We start from the raw sequence: 12,527 nt of genomic DNA on the forward strand, positions 1-12,527 counted from the left end.
AGACTCTGGCGCCGCATACTCAGAATGAGAGCAGAGACTCCCGCCAGGAAAAAAAAGGCACTTAGGGGATCTGCTCATTAGCATGAAATGCAAATGAGCCCGCCCGGCCTCATTTGCACAACTCGGTGCGTGGATTCGGCGAAAGGGCAACCAGGGAAACGACGGCGCAGCAGTCACTCTGCCACTTCCCCCATCCCCTCCCCCCATCGGCCGGGGCGGGAGCTGAGACTACCCAAACCCCCTGCGGTGGCGGGAGGTGCGCAGGGCTGCGTGGGTGGCGTAGCCTTAGGAGAGCGAACAACGCCCAGGAGTGGGGGATGAGGGGTGGTGATGCAGGTCATCCCGCCCATCTCTCCGCTTCTCCGCAGTGGCGTGAGCGCCCCAAAATCTCCGGAGAGGGAGCTGACTGACCCACCAGGTTTCGCCGTGTCTACCTCTCGAAGATGTTGGGGAAGCGCTTCCCGGCGTCGAATCCTCGATGTTCCCCACTCCACCGGCGCCCAGCATACCCGCGGCGCTCCGCTCTCGGGTACCCACAGCTTTCTGGAGTGGCGCAGGCAGCAGAAGAGAGCTAGAGCCAACTGAGCCCCAGAACTCGGGGAGGTAGGCGGGGCAAGGGCCGGGGTCTGCGCGTGCGTGTGCGCGAGTGGAAAGCACAAACCCACGAGGATCCGCTGCCGGTAGGGTGGAGGTGAGCGAAGGCAGCAGACTCGCTAAGTTCCAGTTCCGTGGACACTCTTTCCCTAAGACACATTGGGACTTAAGAGAAACTGAGGCACGAAGTTGGGAGATGGCGCTGGTGGGGACTTTAAAGGTCGAGTCGATAAAGCCCAGCTCTGTGCTTCCGCCCCTCCCACACACTCGAGACCCCCACAGGTTTCTTCTTAGGGGTCCTCGCTCTGCTCCCTAGCCGCTTCTGGGGATCCGGGCTCTGCAGTCCAGCGCGACATGCCTTAGGCCACGTGTTTCAGCACGAAGCCCCTGCGTGGAGTCCACGCCCTTCAAAACGCCCCTAGGGGCAAGGAGATGAAGCTCAGGAGCGTCAACCTGAGGTCAGGTCCAGCGGGTTAGGGTTAAGAGGTCAGGGTCAAAGTCTCAGAATTGGACTTAGGAGCACGACCAATAAGCCCAAGAGATTGGTGGAGGCCACGCCCAGACCATGCCTACCCCAGCCTTTCCCGAGCTCCGCCCGTTTCTCCAAGACCGGCCCCCTCCAGCCTGAAGCCCCACCCCCGGGACATCCAGCTCCGCTCCTTCCCTTCCCTAGTCCCGCAGCCAGGCTCAGCTCCAGGGTAGGAGATTAACCAGGTGGAGACCTGGGAAGATCTGAGACCCTGGTCACAACCCTCACCCCCGTGACGCCGGCCTCCTTTCTTCCTCGGGCCCGCCCAGAGCTGAGCTCCGCCCTCAGGCTGCGGCGCAGATCAGGGGTCGTGGACAAAAGATGCCTGGGGCCTGCGGCGCCAAGCCAGGACCCCGCGCCGAACACTCTGATTCTTCAGGCTCCCTCCAAGGGAGTCCCAAAGACCCCAACGGCCAATAGGAAAATGGGTTCGGTCTGGGCAGCAGTCTGATTGGCTCCAGCCTTCGGGAGCGGACCCAGGGGCAAGGGGAGGGGAGAGGGGCGGTTCTGGGTTTTAGGGTGGAAATCATTCCAGCTGTGGTTCCCTCCCGGCGCTCCCGCCCGCACTGCCACGGCGGCCGGCCAATGGGCGCGCGGCTCGGGACCGGCGGCGTGCGGCAATTGGCTGCGGGGCTGGCTGGGGGCGGGGCCGAGGCTTGAAGTTGGAGTGAGGGATCCAGCTGTGGTGTGCGCTGGGCTTCTCGCCGCCGCTTTCGCTTGCTCGCTCCGCGTCTCGGCCGGAGGAGGAGGCAGTGGCGCCGGCGACAGCTACGGCAGCGGCAGCCACCGCGGCGGCTGCGGCGGCGGGATCTCCGCCTCCACTCTCGCCCGGGACGGCCCCCAACCGTCTCCCCGCCCCTCCTGGACCGTGAGCCCGCCGCGGGGCGGGGGAAGAAGCCGCCCCCACCCCCTCCAAGCCCACCCCTTAAGAGATCCCTCCTCCCCTCCCCCGCCGCCTGGCGCGGAGCCGGGACGATGCTGACCCCTTAGATCCGGCTCCAGCTGCGGCGCGGGAAGAGGGGGCGCCCCTCCCCGGACCCCCGCCCTCCGCCGCTACTCCCCTTCTCTCTCGCCCTCTCGGGGCCGCTTCGCCGAAGGTAGCGCCGAATCGGGCAACCGGAGCCTGGGCGCGAAGCGAAGAAGCCGGAACAAAGTGAGGGGGAGCCGGCCGGCTGGCCCGGGGAGCCCCAGGGGCGCAGGGGAAGCGGGACTCGCGCCGGGCGGGGTTTCCCTGCGCCCCGGCGCTCCGCGGGCAGCATGCCCCTGCGGGCAGGGGGAGCTGGGCTGAACTGGCCCTCCCGGGGGCTCAGCTTGCGCCCTAGAGCCCCCCAGATGCGCCCCCGCCGGGGCCCCCGGGTTGCGTGAGGACACCTCCTCGGAGGGGCACCGCTTGCCCCTCTCCGGACCGCCCGGGGCCCCGGCTGGCCAGAGGATGGACGAGGAGGAGGATGGAGCGGGCGCCGAGGAGTCGGGACAGCCCCGGAGCTTCATGCGGCTCAACGACCTGTCGGGGGCCGGGGGCCGGCCGGGGCCGGGGTCAGCAGAAAAGGACCCGGGCAGCGCGGACTCCGAGGCGGAGGGGCTGCCGTACCCGGCGCTGGCCCCGGTGGTTTTCTTCTACTTGAGCCAGGACAGCCGCCCGCGGAGCTGGTGTCTCCGCACGGTCTGTAACCCATATCCTTCGGGGCACGACGGCCAGGCGCGGGGTCTGAAGGGGGACGGGCCGCACTGCCGGGGGTCGGGGGGTGGGAGAGAGGACCCACCGCCAGGTGAGTCGGGGAAGTGAGCTCGGAGGGTGAGCGGACGAGAGGGGGGCTGCCAGGGAGGGGAGGGGGCATCAGAGTGGGAGCAGAGACGCGAGCAGGTCTTGTCGGTAACCCGGGCTTACCCCACCTCCATACACACACCTCAGTCCTCCTGGGTGGGGGGTGGGATCCAGGCCAAGAGAAGAGAGCTGTGCCCCGCTGGTTCGCAGCTGGACGCCCTCCAGATGTGAGCAGGGGAGGGTCGTCATCCTCCAGATGTGGGAAGCTTCGGGAGCCTGGGAGCTGTACTCTGCCCTCTCCTGTTAGGGAGCTGGGTTTGGTTTCCGAGTTTGGGGGGGGGGGAGCGGTGGGGAGGAAGCTGCGGGGACGGAGGAGGGGGAACCGCAATCTCCTGGGTTTCCCTCCTTCCCCCGCCCCAAAGTTTGCGGTGGATTCTAGGGTCTGATCCCCCCACCTGGTCCTTGAGGCTGAGGTTTTCACTGACCCAGAGGGAGATGTTGGTGGGGCGGGGACCAGGTCCTGGCCCACCTCACCCCCCACCTCGCGGGTTGGAGGCACAACAAGGAGATTCCGGCGGCGGCTGATGTCAGGGGCACAGAATGAGAACAAGATGTGGTGGAGGGGAGCTGTCTGCCCCCGGAGCTGGAGTGAAGCCCCTTTCCGCTAGAGCTCAGTGCCGCGAGTGCCTCCTTCCACCCGATCTCCATGCGATGCAGGGTGCTTAAGGTTGGGTTGGGGAGTTTTGTGCTGGATTTTTCTTGTGAAGAGAAAGACTATGGCAAGAGCTTTTTTAGCAAGTGGGGGATGGGATTTTGCTGGTCCAGGTTACTCCTCCCCTTTCACAAATAAAGAGTGCTCCTGTAGACCAGGTATGGGGGGCTGCAGGCCTGTGAAAGTACTGGGGGGACCATGAGACTGTAAGTGCATTCGCTAAGGAAGACTCGGGTCCACCACCCCAGGGTAGAGAGAGGTTTGGGGAATGCAAGTCCCAAATTCCAGGGAGATGGATTTAGCACTGCTCCCTGTCTGCCCAGGCTGGAGTGGTAGGGGAGACCCCCAGTCAGCCCCAAGCACAAAGTGCCCCTTGACACATGCCTGGCCCTAGGCTCCCTGGTGGGTCCTGCCACCGAGGGAAGGAAAGGTGGGATGAGGTTTTGCTGCCGTCCCAGGTCTGGGCAGCTTCTCCTGGTTCATTCTTTCCAGCTTAGAGGTTCTTATAGACTGGGGTGGGAGGCCCCAGGTCTGCCTTGCAGCCCCTGTGAGCCTAGCCGGGACTCTGCTTTGGGGAAGGGGGGTTGGAAGGTTGGTGCCGCCCTCACTCTCTGCAGCTCTGCTGCCTCTAGTGCGCAAAGCAGGGATGAGCTTGTGGCCCCCCCTGCCCCCCATCCTCTACACGCTGTGGGTCTCTGGGAAGCTCCCCTCATCACGCCCTCTCCTCATCCCCTGCCCCTTCTTCCTTTCTCTCTGAGATGCAGAAAGAGGGGTGCAGGTCTCAGAGGTCTGTGGTCCTGCTGAATAGGCACAATCTTGAGGTCTGAGCCCCCACCCCCAGACCCCTTTCTCCAAGGCAGGGATGGAGATGGAGAACTGATATGGCTGGAAAGGATGGGCTCTGAGCAACTCTCCCCTCTGCCCCTAACCATTTACCCTTTCCATGAATGGGAAAAAGCATCAACCTCTATGTCCTCCTTCCCAAGGGTCCCAGGGGAGATAGAGATTCTCTGTCCCCTCCCCCTGAAAACAGACCTCTAGGCTAGCATCTCTTCTCACCTGCCTTCTCTCCAGGTGCTAGTGGAGGCTCTGGAGGCAGACTCCTTCGATCTGGGGTCTGGATGGGGGCAAGTGTTGAGGAATGGCTGAGAGAAGAGAGGTGGGAGGCCAGCACTCACCTTGGGAGTTGTGAGCAGCTTCTGATGGGGGAGTGGTAGTCTGGGGTGTGGGGCATCAGCATTACTAGGTCTGGAGGAGCAGCTAAGCCTGGGTTGCCTGAGGATGGGTTGAGAACAATTTTTTAGCAGGGGGCTGCCTAAACTGTGGCCCTCACCACTTCCATCCTACCCAAGTCCCAAGAGACACCTGCCAGAGGGGCTCTGAACTGCCTCCTGGGCCTCCCTCTTTCTCTTTGTGGTATCTGTGACTCCCCTCAGGCTTCGGGAGGTCCTTCTACACCTCTGAGCCTGAGGGACATAAGGACACTCCCACCCACCCCCCAACTAACTGAAGCTAGTTAGGCTTTTCTTGGCACATTCTACTTCTTGGTCCCTCCTTTTTAAGAGATCAGGTTTCCTAGAGAGGAGATCTAGACCCAGGTAGGAAGAGAGAGAGAGAGAGAGTGTGTGTGTGTGTGTGTGTGTGTGTCAGGAAGGGAGCAACAACAGGCACAGAAGTGCAAGTTTTGGTGTGGAGAGCAGGGTACTGGCAGACAGTCACCCCTGCCTCGGATGAACGTGCTGGCCTTTCCAGTGAGTGTTCCTGCGAGTGTAGGGAGCGCACTCCCCTCCAGGGGAGGAGTTCCTCCGCATTCCCTCTCTGGCTGTTGTGTCACATCTGGAAGTTTGTGTAGGAGTTTCTCCAAGCTCAGAGCCCAGCACAGCTTTTTCTCATTTGGAAATCACAGGCTGGCATTTGGGATGCCGAGGGAGGGGGAGTGGGACGGGGGCCAGAGGGGGAGAGGGGAGCCTGCCAGGAGTGGGGGGAGGAGAAGGGGGAGGCCTGAACGGCAGGAGCCCTAATGGCTTCCAGAAGTGAGTGTGAGTGAGTGACTGTGCGTCACTCTGTGTGTCTGAGTGTGTCCCTCTAGAGGGGTGGGGGCATCGCAGTTTCTGGAGCCTTCCTTGCCACACTGTCCCAGTGCCCCAAGTCGGCCTATTTCTCTTACCTAGGGAGAAGTCTCCATTTCTGTCCTCAGAGGAAATGGTGGTGGTGGGGGGGTGTTCTTCCTGTGTCTTCATCAATTCCCTCCTCCAATTTCCAAAGCCTAAGCTTGCCAGAGGAGATTCTGGGGAGAAGGGCTGGGGCTGGAGAATTGAATGGAATTGAGGGGGGCCAGATCACCCCTTGGCATGGTTCCTGCCCCAGGCCCACTTTCCTTCTGGGACACACACACACACACACACACACACACACACACACACACACGCCTTCCCACCCGCTCTGCTCCACCGCTCTGCTGGGGGACTCCCCATCACCCGTAGTGCCAATTGGAGCCATTCCTGGGATTACCCCCACCACATAGCCCCCCCTCACCCTCGCCTGCTCCCACCCAGCACTCACCCCGCCCTGCCTGCCTCAGCCAGGATGGCGACAGACACAACTGCTCACACGCAGACATGCGCATGAGCGCGCACGCACACATACACACACACGCACACACACACACACAGAGTCACAGACGTTTGAATCAGATTTCTGGCCTATTTCCTCTCCCAAAGATTCCAGCGGACCGTCTCTCTTGTGTCTCTACATCTCATGTCTCTGTCTCTGGGTGGGGCCGGCTGCCTTTCTGTGAGCTTCAGTTTTCAATTCAGCTGGAAGCCTCTCTCCCCCTACACCCACACACTGGAGCATGGTGAAGGGGGAACCACAGGGAACTAGGCTTGTAAGAATCGGGGCTCTGCTGGGGGAATCCCCCTTTGTGCTTCAGAGCACGGTGGAGCTCCTACATCCCCTGTAACCCTAGGGGTTGCCAATAGACACCAGCCTCTCTGTGGGATGGGCGAGGCAAGGACCTGCTCCCCTACCGCCTCACTTACTAGAAGGCCAGGATTCCTGGGTCCAGGCCCATTTTCTCCTCAACATTCCTTAGTCTCACATTTCCAGGCTCCTGGAGGGAATGGGGCAGCTGGAGGGCTTGCTTCCCTTCTCAGCTCATGCCCAGAGCCCGTGTGCCCCGAGAGGCGTCCTGGCCACCCCACTCCTCTCCCCACTTCCCTCACCCTTGCGGCTGCCAGGCTAAGCAAGGGTTCTATCTAGATAAAGCCCCACAGAGAGGACTCATTTGTGGAGATAACATGCTCTAGTTCTCTCTCCCAGGAGGGAGGAAAGGAGGAGGGATGGAAGTGGGGTTCCTCTCTCTGCCGTTTCCTTTTTCTCTGCTTTTGATGGTGGGTTGTGGGGAGAAGAAAGAGCCTCCCCTCTCCTACCCCCTCTTTGGGATCCACTCCAGCCTGGACGGTCACCATAGCAACAGTAGACATGTGACTGCACAGGTCTCTCATAGTCACTATGGCAACCAGTGTCCCCCGTTCCCTTGGTTACCATGGGGATCTGTCACATGGTTTCCCCCCCAACCTGATAACCTGTGTGTCTCCCTGATTCTCCTCCCCTGCCTGAGGACAAGACAACAGCCTCAGTAAGGGGAGATCATGTGAGAAGGGTCTCTTTAATTACCATGACAACAAATCCACACCACCTGGTGACACATCCTCCTGTTGTTATGGCAACAGAAGAACATCACACAGTGACATACTGCCATGTTCCCAAGGCAACGAGCCCTACTCTGAGAAGGGTGAAAGACCCCCCCCCCATTAATTATTCCTCTATTCAGATTGTCCCAAATTGTCCTGTGCCTTGGTCTCTTCCCTGTCCATTTATGCTTACTTGTCATGGAGGGAGAGGTACAAGGCGGGCCGGGTGTTACCTGGAAATAGGCTGAATTGCCAAGGGGACCATTAAGTAGGGGCTGCCATGGTTAAGAGCTGCGCATGAGGTTATTTAGGGGCAGCCTCTGCCTATAAGAGGCCTCCAGTCTGAGCCTGTGTAAGGTGGGGACAGAAAGAGGGGCAGCTCCTCTGTGGGGTCACTTCTGTACCTTCTTCCACAGTTATAATCAGTTCACCTCTATCAAGGGAAACAAGGTAGGAAAACCTGAATGGGGAGACACATCTGGCTTCTAGGCAGGGAGATTGATTGATTGATTCATTCATTCATGCGTTCAGTCTTCCCAGGTATTGATCATCTGCTCCATGCCAGGCACTGCAGCAAGCTCCACAGGGGATCTAAAGACATATCAGAATGCCCGTGCCTGTCAGGAGCCCCAGCCCAGCAAGTGCACAGATGACTAATATGGTGGAACTGTGCCATTAGAGGGGTCCAAGCAGATGTCCTAGGAGCCCCTCTTCCTCGCTCCACATAGCGACATTCACTCACATGGGCTCCTTCCAGACCCCCTTTCCCCTGCAGAGGTGGGAAGGGACCTGCGTGGGGCAAGCAGACCAGTTCTTAAGGGTAACTGTGTCTTTCCCTTTCCAAATGATGGCTCCCTTCCTGTCCCCCTTTTTCCGGGGTGACCCCTGGCTGACCCCCATTCTGGGGAGAGATCCACTGCACTACAGCTCTACTCAGAAAAACAGTTCCATGGAAACAGAGCACTCTTTTTATTTCCTCCCTCCCATCTACTTACCCCCCAAAACCTAGAACTTAAAAAAAAAACAAAAAACTCTTACTCTTGTAAGGGAGTGGCGGTTCGGGAAACTGCAGTGTCTTGGGACTCTCGGGGTGTCACAGACAGTGGCGAGCAGGGATGTGAGTCTAGGGGAAAGGGCCTGGTGGTGGGGAGGAGAAGGGGGCTGCCAGGGGCTTGAGGGAGTCATGGGCTGCGGGGTAGGGCATGTGGCCCTGGGAGTCAGAACAGAGATGGGCTATGGCTGGGACCAGCTGGGAGGAAGGTCCACAGGTTCCTGAATATTCCTTATGGCCTCTTTGTGCCTGGCCAAAGCCTTCTCATTCCAGAAGCAATATTTCACCCACTCGGGGCCTACAGAGTCTGGCTTGGTGGGTCATGCCAGGAGCTGCCCCAAATCTCTCCCATTCCCATCCCCCAGGTGGTCTCTGGTCTCCTTTCCCCAACCCCCTGCTCTCTGTGAGTTTCTAGCCTCTACTCTACCCCACCCTTCTCATATTTTCTTTAAGGAAAATAATATACTTGGTCATTTAACTATGATTCTAGTGCCTGGAACCTTCTAAGGTCCAGAGGCCGTTTTGTACATTCTCCCGCTGACAAGCTGGAAAAGAGTCACTCCATAGGATCCACTGTGTGGAAAGACCCAGGGTTTGGAAAGAACCCTCTCTCCTGCTTGCTGTTTTGGCTGGTCTGGGCTGGAAGCCACAAGCAGGTGTGATGGCAGCGCGGCCTGTTGGGGGAGGGGGTGGACATTGTCCACTCTGCACCGCTTGGGAGCTGTGCCTAGCATGGCGCCTGACACTTAATGAGTCCTCAATATTTAAATGTGTGAATGTGTCTAGTTGTCAGGTGAGGGTGTTGAAAGGTCGGGAGGCTGGTGATGGAGGAGGGAGCCTTGGGCTCTAGTGCTGTGGCAGGGGGCACTGCAGCTTCAGACCTCTGCCTTCCACCTAGTGCCAGGGTGGTCATCATGGCCCCTTTCTGCCCGCCTGAGCAGCTAGGGTGTGCAGAGGAAAGTATTGTAGATCAAGAGCTTGGAAACCACTGTCTCATTCTGGCTTCTCAGGTGACCTTGAGCACATGACTTTGGCACTCCTCAGCCTCAACTTCCTTGAGTTCCGGGGAAGAAAATGATCTACTGTGGATACTTCATAGGGCTGTTGTGAGCATCAACTGTGGCATTGTGTGAAAGTGCTTGGTAAACTGTAAGGCAGGCATAATCCGACTTTAGGTTTGTATAACACATTCACATACAGTATCTCATTTGCTTCTCACATCTACCCTGTGAGGTAGGGAGAATAGGATTCAGATTCTGCAGCAAACTCTTAGTGTCTGGCATTTCCACAGGCATGATCAATTCTATTCCCCAAATGGCTTGTGCAAATAGTCAGGGTATTTGTGGCTTGTCTTCCTTTACAGATGAGGAAGCTGGGTCCAGAGAGGTGAGATGACCAAGGTGGGACTCCCCTTCTCGGATGGGGAGTTTGGGGCAGGGGGCGGGTCAGGCCCCTGGCGCCACACCTGCTTAGCCTCAGATGGAGTAAACAAGGAGGAGGTGTCAGGGCGGGCCTGGGGGCCAGCCTCAGCTCCAGCCTTGGCCAGCTGTTTCCTTGACTGCCAGTACCTGGTTTGAGCGCATCAGCATGTTGGTCATCCTTCTCAACTGTGTGACCCTGGGCATGTTCCGGCCGTGTGAGGACATCGCCTGTGACTCCCAGCGCTGCCGGATCCTGCAGGTGAGTGTGTGTGTGTGTGTGTATGTGTGTGTGTGTGTTGGGAGGTTGGCCCTTCCTAATCTTAATACCCCCTACACCTTCTCTGCAAGAGGCCCTGACACAACTGGTGGGGGCTAGGGTGGGACCAGAGGGTATTCCCTCACTTGCTTCTTAGTTTCAGCAGCCTCTTGTTCCCACATCAGGCCTTTGATGACTTCATCTTTGCCTTCTTTGCCGTGGAGATGGTGGTGAAGATGGTGGCCTTGGGCATCTTTGGGAAAAAGTGTTACCTGGGAGACACTTGGAACAGACTTGACTTTTTCATCGTCATCGCAGGGTGAGGGCCTGGGCTGGGGTGGGAGAGCAATGGACCAGATCGGTCCCTTCCCCAGGGACTTCCCGGCTCCAGCACAGTTATAGCTCCGATTTCTCCCTGGCTATCTCCTGAGGGTCTAAGGCTGCCCTGCCTCTAGCACTGTGGCCTATATTCTAAATTCCAAGGCCCTCTTCCTAATTCTGCCCCCTTCTCTGATGGGCAATCTGTCCTTGTCTCAGGGGTAGCCTTGCCCCCCAGACAGAGAGGCAGATCTTCAGGGTCCCTTGGTGAAGGAGAAGAGGTCATCCCACTGTCCGTAAAGCAGGGTTCCTCACTGACCTCTTTTGACCCCACGGTGGCCTCCGACTCAAAGGGCCTCCCTTTGGGTCCCTCCCTGCAGGATGCTGGAGTACTCGTTGGACCTGCAGAACGTCAGCTTCTCAGCTGTCAGGACAGTCCGCGTGCTGCGACCGCTCAGGGCCATTAACCGGGTGCCCAGTGAGTGACCCCTCAGCCCTCAGCCCCTGAAGAGACTCCCAGGAGCAAATGTAGAGATGTCAGACCCGACCTCTACCACTGTGTCCTCACCTGACCCCTCACAGGCCCCACCACAGAAGGGCTTAGCAGGGAGCTGGGGTTGCTGGAACAAAGTGAAACTCCTGACTGCGGGACTGTGGGAGTTACCGGGGAAGACCCCTCCTCATTTTAACCTGGCTTTAGGCCAGAGTCTCAGAAACATCTCAGCTGACCCTCTCCCTTCAGCTAGATGATCACTCGCCCCGGGAGATGGGGAGTGGGGACTGGAGAAGCTGACAGGCAGGGAGAAGACGCAAGGTGCGAATGGCCTTTTCTAGCCAGAACAGCCTCTCATGCAATCTGGTTCTCACTGGTGAGCCACGCTGGCCACACTGAACATGACTTCTCTCAAGACACGGCCACTCCATGTCTCACCCTCCGCCTCTGTCCCCTTCCTCCTTCCTGCCCCCTTCCAACAACCCATTGCAGTGACTGCCGGGCCCATTATCCAAATTAAACTGCATTGGTTTCTGGAGCCAGCGAGGCTTTGGCAGCTCTTGTTCCCCTACATCCTGCCCCCTCCTTCTGCTCAGGCCCCCTTTGCAACTCCCCAACCTACACAAGCTGCACATGGTCCCTGCTGCGGTCCCAGGAGTGGGGTGATGGAGGGTGAACGCATGTTTCTGGGGCTCAGTACCAGGCTGTGTACCTGATGTAGCAGCAGACCCCTGTGCTGTGCATGTGCGTGTGTGCGCGTGAGTGCGTGAGTGTGTGTGTGCGTGTGTGTGTGTGTGTGTGTGTGTGTGTGATGTTGCTGCTGCCCCTGGGAGGGCAGAGCTGTTGAATGTGTCCTCTGGGGCTCGAGGCATGTTGGTGTTAACAGGAGCTCCAGAAGAGAGGCGTGCCTTGCCTCCTCTCCCGCCCCAGGTGATGGCTGGCAGATTTATAGGCCTCTGTCTAACCACCGGTGTAATTCCCTTAATGCAAACCCTGAGGAATTGATCTCAGTTGGAGCACAGAGAAGCTGAAGGGGGATGGGGTAGGAGGAGGGGGAGGGAGATGGAGTGAGAAGACTGGGCTGGCAGGGGCGGGGCTGGGCGCTGCAGTCACCAAGAGGGTTAATTAGCTGCTGCTTGGCAGCTTTTGCCCTGGAGAGGGCAGGGGGTCATAGATGGCACTTTGGGGGTGAAACCAGCCATTAGAGATCTGTCTGCTTGACGAGGGCTTGGTGGACTGGGGGATGGTTCAGACCATCCTGGCTGGTTGGGTTCTAGACCTGGAGTGGGGAGAGAGGGAAGTAACCCTAACGGGGCTTTTTTTTGTTGAGGGAGGGGCTGTGTTTCAGTGGCTTTCCCTATGGAGGGGGTTGTAAACTGATGGACTTCTGAGAAGACAGTATTGTATTTCTTCAGATCCTGATTTGGGGATCTGGACCAAGCAGGGAACAGATTCAGGACAGCAGGGCTCAGAGCTATAGGGAAGCACTGGGCATCTTGGCCCCTGCTGAGGAGCTGGCTCTCAAAATGAGATTCCTGCCTGCTGACATTCCTTCTAGAGTTCCCTGCCTCATTTTCCCTAATGACTCCTATGGTGATAACAGAAAGGTCAAGGGACCACGGCTGGTTAGAGAAGGAAATAGGTAGGGAGTGTGCGTGTGGGTGTGTGTGGCTCTGGGTGTGTGTTGGAGAGA

The 12,527-nt window shown here is 58.7% G+C and overlaps 1 protein-coding gene across 19 annotated transcripts in view; it reads left to right on the top strand.

Annotated features, from left to right (window-relative positions):
* Positions 1 to 2,555: 2,555 nt before the first annotated feature.
* CACNA1G (calcium voltage-gated channel subunit alpha1 G) overlaps positions 2,556 to 12,527 on the top strand; it is a 66,505-nt gene continuing 56,533 nt past the window's right edge. For 13 of the 19 annotated variants that reach the window (XM_012463539.2, XM_012463542.2, XM_012463546.2 and 10 more), the window contains exons 1-4: positions 2,556 to 2,797; positions 9,915 to 10,026; positions 10,209 to 10,342; positions 10,722 to 10,819. In XM_012463539.2, coding sequence (XP_012318962.2) covers positions 2,556 to 2,797; positions 9,915 to 10,026; positions 10,209 to 10,342; positions 10,722 to 10,819 — 586 coding nt within the window. Of the gene's footprint in view, positions 2,798 to 9,914; positions 10,027 to 10,208; positions 10,343 to 10,721; positions 10,820 to 12,527 lie in introns of those variants that run through there. The other 6 variants (XM_012463543.2, XM_012463548.2, XM_012463549.2 and 3 more) reach the window with 2 other exon arrangements.

This window comes from Aotus nancymaae, unplaced genomic scaffold, assembly GCF_030222135.1.
Source record: "Aotus nancymaae isolate 86718 unplaced genomic scaffold, 86718_ANA_hifiasm-v0.15.2.pri h1tg000072l, whole genome shotgun sequence".
Lineage (NCBI taxonomy): Eukaryota > Metazoa > Chordata > Mammalia > Primates > Aotidae > Aotus > Aotus nancymaae.